The sequence below is a fragment of the Propithecus coquereli genome, unplaced genomic scaffold, assembly GCF_000956105.1.
Source record: "Propithecus coquereli isolate 6110/MARCELLA unplaced genomic scaffold, Pcoq_1.0 Scaffold248, whole genome shotgun sequence".
In the NCBI taxonomy this organism is placed as follows: domain Eukaryota; kingdom Metazoa; phylum Chordata; class Mammalia; order Primates; family Indriidae; genus Propithecus; species Propithecus coquereli.
Genome location: NW_012148041.1, coordinates 743,329 through 753,758, shown reverse-complemented (window position 1 = coordinate 753,758; position 10,430 = coordinate 743,329). Strand labels below are relative to the sequence as shown.

The 10,430-nt window shown below is 37.3% G+C and overlaps 1 protein-coding gene across 1 annotated transcript in view; it reads right to left on the bottom strand.

Annotated features, from left to right (window-relative positions):
* Positions 1 to 3,979: 3,979 nt before the first annotated feature.
* SNRPC (small nuclear ribonucleoprotein polypeptide C) overlaps positions 3,980 to 10,430 on the bottom strand; it is a 24,182-nt gene continuing 17,731 nt past the window's right edge. The window contains exons 4-6 of the mRNA XM_012646645.1: positions 9,129 to 9,218; positions 7,034 to 7,138; positions 3,980 to 4,337 (exon numbers count right to left, since the gene is read on the bottom strand). Coding sequence (XP_012502099.1) covers positions 4,213 to 4,337; positions 7,034 to 7,138; positions 9,129 to 9,218 — 320 coding nt within the window. The 3' untranslated portion in view covers positions 3,980 to 4,212. The remainder of the gene's footprint in view (positions 4,338 to 7,033; positions 7,139 to 9,128; positions 9,219 to 10,430) is intronic.

Here is a 10,430-nt window from a genome sequence, read left to right as displayed (position 1 = left end):
AATACAGTAAATTATTCTAGAAAGGATCGTATACAAGAGAAGGAGAAAAACTACAAAGACATTGTTGGGTCAACAGACAAAAATGAAATATGGTTGGCAGATCATTCAATCAAGGTTATATTTCCTAAGTTTGATACTGAACCATGGTTGTGTAAGAGGATATACTTAGTCTTGGGAAATACACACTGAAGTATTTATGGGAAAGGGCATGACATTAATCATATAAGCAACTTACTCTCAAATGGTTGAGGGAACAAAAAAATCTACCTATATAGAGGGAAGAGACAAATAAAACAAATGGGGTGAAATGCTAACACCCAACAACAGGCTAATTTGAGTAAACAGTATATAAGTGTTCTCTGTGCAGTTCTTACAACTTTTCTGTAAGTTTGAAATCCCCTCAAACCCCAAATAGCAAGGACAATAAGCAACATTTCTGATTATTTTAGTCCTGCCCTTGTCTGATGAACTATTCTAGATACTGTATTTGATTCTGTCCAGAAGGTCTAACCCTATGCTTTCATTGGGACGGAAAGAAATGTCTCCAATTAATTAATATTTATTCTATGTAATTGGGACAAACAATCATCAGTGGACTTTTCCCATACAGGATGACCAAATTAGCCTGTGCTTCTGTACACGGATCCTATTTCTCATGCAGCTTTGAATCAAGGGACTAGCATTTTGACAAATGATTAAAAGCCCTAGCAGTGGAAATGATGAGAGCTTGGACCTTAAGTGCACACACAATGGCATCAAATCTGCTCACAGAAAAGGAAGTAAGGTCACATGCTGCAGTGACTTTTATCAGTTGGGGGCTCTTTTGCCATTACACTGTGGTGGAAATGGACGTCATAGCATGAAAAAAAAAAAAGGAAGTAAGTATTAATGTTATCCCCCATTGACACTAACTTACTTTTTTTTTTTTTTTTTTTTTGAGACAGAGTCTCACTGTGTTGCCTGGGGTAGAGTGCCGTGGCATCAGCCTAGCTCACAGCAACCTCAAACTCCTGGGCTCAAGCGATCCTTCTGTCTCAGCCTCCCGGGTAGCTGGGACTACAGGCATGCGCCACCATGCCCGGCTAATTTTTTCTATATATTTTTAGTTGTCCAATTAATTTCTTTCCATTTTTAGTAGAGATGGGGTCTTGCTCTTGCTCAGGCTGGTTTCAAACTCCTGAGCTCAAACAATCCGCCCGCCTTGGCCTCCCAGAGTGCTAGGATTACAGGCGTGAGCCACCACGCCCGGCCTACAATTCTTGATATTTAGTAGTATTCTTGTGTGTATGTGTACATATACAAATTCTCACATTACAGTTCATTCATGTTTTAAAATTAAATCAGATGTCTAAAGGCATAAATCTATAACAGTAAATAAATTCTACTGTCTTCTTCATAGCCTCCCAAAAAGGAAATGTCTTATAATCATTCATTACTAGATGAATTATAGTTTGCCATAGGAGTTGATAAAAACACAAAAAGAATCTTCTTAGAACTATTTGTTCCTACTTTTGTTCACTACAGTTAAAGCTTGTTAAACTTTCAAGTCATCTTACAGTTTTTCTAAAACCATGTAAAACACTTTCTTCAAAGACTAGAAATATTTCTGGAAGGGAGATTCAACCTTAAGAATACACTCCGGAAAAAGCCTCCTTTTGGAAGACCTTGATTGTTCCTAAATTCCTGAGGCTATTTACAAAACCTAAATAGGTATCTATCTGTGGGCTTTCTGTGCATACACAAAAGATACACTCTTCACCCTGAGCCTGAAAGAGCCATCCAAATCAGAAACTTCCTGAGTCACATGGAAAGTTCAGTTGGCAAGGATTCCCCTAACAAACTCTTAAGTCTGCAGAAGATTTTTCATAACAAATCTGAGCTATAAAAGTCAGACATACAAACTATCAATTTCAGATTTAAGTCCTTCTTAAAAAGATGGGACTGAATGAGAAACCAAAAAGCAATAAATAGTCCTGCCAAAGGTTCAGACTAGGAAGCTGATTCAACTTCTATAGAGGATGAGCACAAAGAACATTTAAGGCTGGGTGCCAGTGGCTTATGCCTATAATCCCAGCACTCTGGGAGGCTGAGGCGAGAGAATTGCTTGAGCACAGGAGAAGTTTGAGACTTCAGCCTGGGCAACATAGTGAAACTCTATCTCTACAAAAAAAAAAGTTTTTTAATTAGCCAAGCATGGTGGCGCCCACCTGTAGTCCTAGCTACTCTGGAGGCTGAGGCAGGAGGATCACTTGAGCCCAGGAGTTCAAGGCTGCAGTGAGCTATGAATGTGCCACTGCACTCCAGCCTGGGCAACAGAGCACAACCTTGTCTCATAAAAAAATCATTTAAATGTCAGGATCTCTATTTTTAACCCCTTGTTTACGTACATAAGGCGGTTTATTTGCCTAAATTAGCTCCTCTTCAAAATATTCACGTTTCTAGGAAAAGAAGCAATCCACTTACAACCATTTCAGTTTCTAGCTATAAATCTTTTAAAAAGTACAGACAAAGACACACATAAAGTTATGTCCTTAAACATATCCTAAGAGTTTTCTAAACATGCTAATAATCAAAATCTTCCAGATTTTCCAAAAAGCAAATTTCCTAAGCCCCATCCCAGATCTAGCGAATCAAAATCTGGAATCTTTATTTTGAAAAGGGTCCCCTAATCTTAGTTGGCAAGGGTGTTTGGTTTCTGTTGTTTTTTTTTTTAAATAATTCAAAAATTCGAAAGATACAAAAAGATTATAAGCCTTTTTCCCCTCATTTCTGTCTCCCAGCTACCCACTTCACCCTTCATAAGCAACCAGTTTTACAAGTTGCTTATCTGTCCTTGCAAAAACCTTTGTGCATACACAGGCAAATACAGATAGTTCCTTTAAAAAAGGATAGCAGGCCAGGCATGGTGGTGCATGCCTGTAGTCCCAGCTACTTGGGAGGCTGAGTTGGGAGGGTCACTTGAGCCTAGGAGTTTTGAGGCCAGCCTGAGCAATACAGCAACTCTGTCTCTAAAAAAAAAAAATTGTTTTTTAAACATAAAAAATAAAAAAAGAAAAATAAAGGATAGCAAACAATACATTGTTATGTGAAAAAACCAACATACAGAACAACATGTATCTGGGAGATCAATTCCTATCAGTATATAGAGCTTCCTTATTCTGCTTTAACATGCACGGTATATGAAACTTTCTGATAAATCAGTCCACTATCATTGGACATGTATGTTATTCACAACCTTTGCTGCAATGCTTCATCTTATACACATACCATTTCATACATGTGCAAGTCTAACCGCAGGATAAATTGCTAGACATGGAAACTCAATGTCAAGGGATATAGGTGTTGTAATTCTGATAAATGTAGCCAAATTGCCCACCACGGCAGTTATAACAATTTTCACTCCCACCTGTGACATGAAAGAGTTTAAATTTTACACTGCACTGGATATGAACAGTGCCAGTGGCTTACTTTCTAGATGCTTCCCTGCCTGGTTATGTAACAAATAGGATTCTAAAAACACATTCTGTAACACAGAAATCTGCATTATTTTATCATTGCCATACAAAGTTTTCCGACTGAGGCCAAGAAAGAAGGGAGCTAAGATAAAGGAGAAGCTGAGATTCCCCATTCTTAGCTGACATGCACGCAACAGGAAGTATTTTCCTCTACTTCAGCATAAAAGACTTAAAACTTTCTACTTACTACACAAAGTGTTAGTCATGTGAAAATTTAACCAATTGTGCTGTTTATTATTTTAACCAACAAAAGCTCTACAAGTGTTAGATTTACCAAAGTCCTGCACAAGACAACTTTACTAAATAAAGGAGGGTACTCAAAGAGATTCACAATATAGCTAAGGAAAAATAATCTCACACAGAGGACATGCTGAAGAGAGAATGAGCTAGAAAAACACAATTGAAATGTTTCATCTCCTTTATAATACACAAAGAATACAGAGGGGAGGAAAAAGGGAACACACTTTTAACTAAAAGAGTTGACAATTTTATTTTCACACTTCGCAATACAAATGCAAACTGCCCTTTTTTTGGGTTCCACTTCTTCCTCTCAAAACTATTCTCTCTTTGATAGGAAGGGGGAGCAAGTCTTCCTTATCATGCTGTTAAGAAAACACCCAGAGTCACAGCACCATGATCTCCCGGTGAAGCAGAACAGGTAATATAAAACTGACATAAAGAGACCTCCCCTCTATCCTTATCTGTCTGGTCGAGTCATTCCAGGCCGAGTGGGCACCATCATGGGACGGGCGGGAGGTCTCATCATTGGGGGCCCAGGCATCATTGGCATGTGGCCTCCCATGGGTGGCCTCATTCCAGGAGCTGTAGGACAAAAAAAAGAAAAGGAAAAGAAGGGAGTCAGAAAATACCATTTATGAGAGAATCTGATGGGACTTCAATTAAAAACAAAAAAAAAGTAGCCACCCCCCTGCAAAATGCTGGAAAAAAGACATACTTGACAGAAGAAATGCAACAAATTCATCACATCTGTAAATTACTTAGACATTCTCAAACAAAAAACAAAAAGGTCAACACAAGAACCATGTGGAAATCATGATCTAATGATAGTAAGGGGGAAACTATTAATAGACTGCTTTCCAGAAATCACCAGGGACACTAGTTCCCTAAACTGACCTTTTTTCTCACTCAGGGAAATTCACAACTAAGTCACATGTTATTCAGTCAGCTCTTTTAATCAGTTATATCCACCATGTAACCAGGAGCTATTTCATGAATGTACACAGGCACAGAGGACAATCTTACCACTAAGCGTTTGTTCGGAGTTGTAGGAAAGGTGAGCAGGAGGCCCATGCTGAGAACCTGTTAGTAACCATACTTAGCTCAAGTCAAGAAAAATAATAGGCAATAATGTGATTTATAACAATTAGCACACAAAAAAAACTGATTTTTCTAATGCATATTAGAAACTACTAATTTTTTTACGTGTCCCATCAATAAACCAGCCAAATAAATGAGCCAGGGAGGGGAAGGCAAGCAGAGGGGTAGGGAAGGAACACAGGTAGCTTCAAGGGAATTGATAATGTTCTACTTCCTCAGCTGGGTGATAGGTTCACGGATATTCATTTTATTATTATGCCTCATAATTTTCATGTTACATATATTCTTTATGAATATCAAATTTTACCTATTTATCTTTAACTAAATAATTTTGATTAGGTTTGCAGTAAACGGCTCAAGAGAAAACTATATTCAAAGCTGAATATAGCCTTATAACAAAAAGTGAAACACGAGTATATGCAAAGACACAAAATCCAACAGGTACAGAATTTTTTTTAAGACCAATTTCAACAGGAACAGAGAATAATACTAAACTTCTAAATATCACATAAAGGCCTATGCTTAACATAACCTATATTCAAGCATTTCTTCAAGGAAACATATAGACCAAACATTAAAAACTGGGCACCTGAAAACTTGTTTTCTTTGGTCTCCATAGCGGATTTAATTTGAAATAGTTGCCAACATTGAGATTTCATTAGAAGTCTAGATTCCCTATTTCTTGTAAACTTTTTATTATGGAAATATACAAACATACACAGGAATAGTAAAAAAGAGTATAATGAACATCCATGTATCCATCATCCAGCTTCCACAATTACCCACCCATGGCCAACTTTGTTTATCTACACTCCCCACCCATTCCTATCCCTGCCCACCCACCACCACCTATTCAATTATTTTCACACAAATCCCACAATCTTATTTATCCTGGTTAAAAAAAAAAACAAAAAAAACAACCTCAGGAGAACTGACAACACCAAGCCTGTATTCTCAAATGTCAATTACAGGCTGAAGCTGAGTTCTGGAAGTCTTCTTTAGATGGGTTGTGCATTCCCTAGTTCACCACATCCCTAACCTCTCTAGGAATCTGAATTTGTGACCCTGATTTAGGATACTAAAGCCATCTAAATAATTTTGATTATGTTCTGGGTTCAAGTCAGTAAGGCAGGAACTCTCTTTATCTACCCCTTTAAATGATATCGACAGCAGGTGTACTGAATACTTCCGGCTAGGAAGCTACTTAATAACTTTGCACCTTGTCTTTCCAGATAAGTTACAGGCATTAGTCCTATCTGTTCCCAAACCTGGGTATGTCAGTTGTAGTTATTACTCTAATTACATAATCTATTCTGCAAACCAATAAAATATGAGTGTGAAATGAAAATTGTTTCTTGGAAAGCTAACTTGATACTTAGAAAACTGAGGCAAATCATCCCCCAAAAATGTTCACAAATTTGGAAGGCAGAAATAATCATAAAGGATGGGAACTATTAATAGATTGTATCGCAAGGTCTCTAACCACCTCAAAAAAAATGAAACTAAAGTTGGTAGAAGATGCATAATGGTTATGATTTATTGGTTTATGCAAGAAATATATGGTGTTAGAAATCAGTGGACTCACTCTCAAAGCAAAGGTCCTGTCCCTGTATCAGGAAGATTTACAAATTACTGAACATTTATGTTTACATTAAAATAAAACGTTTCATGTATAAGGTTTCCCCTCCACTTCCTGAATAAAAAAATCAACTACCAGGCCTAAAGTCTTTTTCAAATACTGATTTGGCCTAGTTAACCTGTAAGATTAAACCAGCAACAGAAGGTAGCTCTGCTCCAAATCAAAACTGAGAAAATATATCTACTTTTCTCCCACCCCTCAAATGGAACAAGTTCATCTATCTTTCTATTCATCATACATGGCCAAAAGTCAGGATAAGGCAAGACGACAGGAGGGAGGGAGAAGAAGAAAAACAGAAGCAGCCCTATCTTGCTTTTAGTAGGACAAGGTCCTTGGATATCGCCCAATTATACTGATAAATAAGTATTTCTTTTTCTTTTTTAGGCCCCTCTCCCAAATTTTTCAAGAATCTTTTTATCCTATATGATTGACCAAATTTAATCTGTTGCAAAAACACATTTAGACAGCTATTAGGAATTCCATTTAACTGGAGAACTAAAACACAATGGAGCATACTAGAAGGAAAGATATTCAAACTTACCAGGTCCCACTGGCATCATCCCTGGAGGAGGAGGGCCCATCATAGGCATCATGGGAGGGCCCCCCATATGGGGTGCTGGCATCATACCAGGGCGAGGAGGACCCGCTGAAATAAAGAAAACAGCCAGTGGTTAAGGTATGCTTATATGTTGACATTCTCTCTTCTTAGTAAAAGTAATAGGGTCTCATGAACTGGTTCAAATTCAGAAACAACAGACCTCTTATTGTTTCTTTTTATAACAGTGGATCCAAAAAAAATCACATGCCATAAAACTTTAGAAAATGAACTCAGGTTCCCCAGATTAAAAAAAATTCTGAGATTTTAATTTTAAAAGGGGGAGGAGGTTGTACCTTCTGTAGAGCTCCTGATGAACTTAAGCCACAAATATGGAATTTCAGATCCCCTTTCTTAAATTTGGATACATTTATGAGGTAAAAGTACAGTTTTGATGCATGGCTATATTATGTAGTGAAGTCTGAGATTTTATTAATAGTATAAACATCACCAGAATAGTGTACATTGTACCCGTTAAGTAACGTCTCATTCCTCACCCCCTCCCATTCTTCCGCCCTTCTGAGTCTCCAATGTTTATTATTCCACACTCTCTGTCCATGTATACACATTATTTAGCTTCCACTTATAAGTGAGAACATGCAGTATTTGACTTTGTTTCTGAGTTATTTCACTTAAAAAAACAGCCTCTAGTTCCATCCATGTTGCTGCAGAAGACAAGATTTCATTCTTTTTTACAGCTGAGTAGTATTCCATGATATATATATATACCTATATGTATATAGATATATCTCACATATTTTTTTTCTTTATCCAATCATCTATTGATGGACACTTAGGTTGATTTCATATCTTTCCTATTGTGAACAGTGCTGCAATAAACATACAAGCGCAGGTATCTTTTTGATATAATGATTTCTTTTCCTCTGGGTATACACCCATTAGTGGGACTGCTGGATCAAACGGTAGTGTTTTTTTTTTTCTCCTCCAGCCCCTCAAATGGTAGTTCTATTTTTAGTTCTTTGAGAAATCTCCATACTGTTTTCCATAAAGGTTATACTAATTTACATTCCCACCAACAGTGTATAAGCGGTCCCTTTTTAGATCCTTTATTAAAAAATCAAAACCTGGGTTTAAAGGATTCTTTGGAAATACAAAGACTTACATGCAGAGATATGGCTGACTGTATCATTTACAATAGCAAAAATTTAGAACAAGTTCAATATCCAACAACGAGAAAATGGTGAGGTAAACTACAGTACATTCACACCACAGACTATTCTGCTTTTAAAAATAATGGAGTTTAGTGCCAGCCAGTCAAGGTGGAACAGGAGAGAGAAGTGACCTCGGAGTTGCTGTGGGAAGAGGCCTGACCAGGTCCCAGGATGGGAAAAGCCCAGAAAAGATTTAGCAGGCCATTGGTGGTCGACCTACATTAGTATGTAACTACTACAAACGGCTTACTTCTCTGTGTTTACATCCATAATTACTTATAAGACTGAGTTGAGGTCTCTGAATTCAGTTTCAAATCTAGACCCTTCTAGGAGAGCCAAAGAACTTACAACCAAGTACAGTACTCAATCTCTTCCTGTCTGCCATGCAGAAACAACAAATTTTCCAAGAGAGGAGAGGCCTATGATCCACTCCACTTTCAACTATCCAATTCTTATCTTCCACAAAGTATGTATTACAGCGTTAGGTGGTTTAGAAAATAAGGGGAGAGACTGAGGAGCTTATCAGCTATTTCAGTCCTCCAGTGCTGTGTTCATAGCAGTAAATACTTCAAGGTACTCAGCAACTCCTATTCATATATCAGCTCATCTTATCGCAAGTTCATTCTGAGCTTTCCATTTGAATTTGTCTTGCACCAACACTTGGGATGCCACAAATACAATATCCTGGTAACAATGCAATTGAAACTTAACTCTAAGGTTATTTTAGAAATTATACCACCAAAGTTGTTTTCTATAACTATCTATGTATTCATTCAACAAGCATTCAAAAGCTAACTGTGAGATAATCTAACATAATCAAAGAATAATCTGCCCAGTTACAGCCCTTAAGGTAAAAACTTTAAACTTACGAAGACTGGGGGGAGGTGGAATCATCGCCCCTGCAGGAGGAGGGGCAGAGAACGGAGTAGGAGGTATCTTTCCTTGTTGAAATGCAGCCGCTTTGGATATAAGGTTGAGAAAAAACACAACAAATGATGAATAAGAATTGAACAACCCATTTACTAAAATAACTGCTTTCATTTAAATCTTTAATGGTTCCAATTACTTTATTCCTGCAAACATTCATCTAAAGTTATGACATCATGGCTCTACAGCTTTAAAATCATTTTTAGGTATTCACTACCTAAAATTGCAATTAATTGCTTTACTTATTTAGGTTCTTTAAGCTATTTTTACTTAGCATTTCTATGGCTAAATTAAACTACAGGAGATTGGAATGAAAATTTCCCTCCTAGCAATGTCCTTCACTAAAGAGAGGCAGTCAGCTTTATCTGTAGATGTGGTTTATAATCAATTCAAGCCAATCATAGTTTTGTTTGAGAAGTGTACATACATGCCCAAAGGTCAGGCTTTATAAAATTTCTACCCTTCCTTCTATCCTTTCTGTGCTGTCCTGGGTCAAAACAATACACCATGTTGGTTAATCAGTTTTGAAATTAATGCACTGAGCTGGGAGACGAAGAAAAACAAAGATTTCAAAGCAAAAGGCTGTCCTAAAGGAGATTATGAGCTTTAAAAAAGTCCAATACAATCAACTTTTAATTTTTCCTTCAGATGATATGAGGCCCAAGTGAAAACTAAAGAAACTGAAGTTCATCTGTATTTGGTTTTAGAAAGGGGTCACAAATAAATACTAAACTACACACTCATAAACTCTATTCCTCATGTAAACCCTTGCCAACTCAGTGCTGTCTGCAACCCATCCCACTCCATTCCCATCCATGCAAACAAGGTCAAATTATTCAAGTTGATCACTGATAATTCATGGGGTTCACATCCAAAAAAATGACCCAAAGTGGAGATTTACTCATATGCCTCTGAATAAAGCCTGTGCTCTATCAGAGGTTATAGCCCAATAAGGGCTTTTCCAATCAAACCCCCAACACACATCCTGTGTACAAGGACAGCCTGTAAAGAAAAGGGAGAAGCTAAACCACTGGCTCCAACTCAATGTCAACATAATCGTGGACATCATAAGGTGTGTCCCTGAGGGCTTGCCTCCTCTCCTCAAATAAAAATGTTTACTCACCCCAAATTCTTTTGCTGCATATGAAAACTAACTAGAGAATATATTATTGTTATAATGCCAAGAAATTTCTAACATCTTTTCAAATAGGAGGAAAAAAAAGATTACAGCATAATTTATTTTT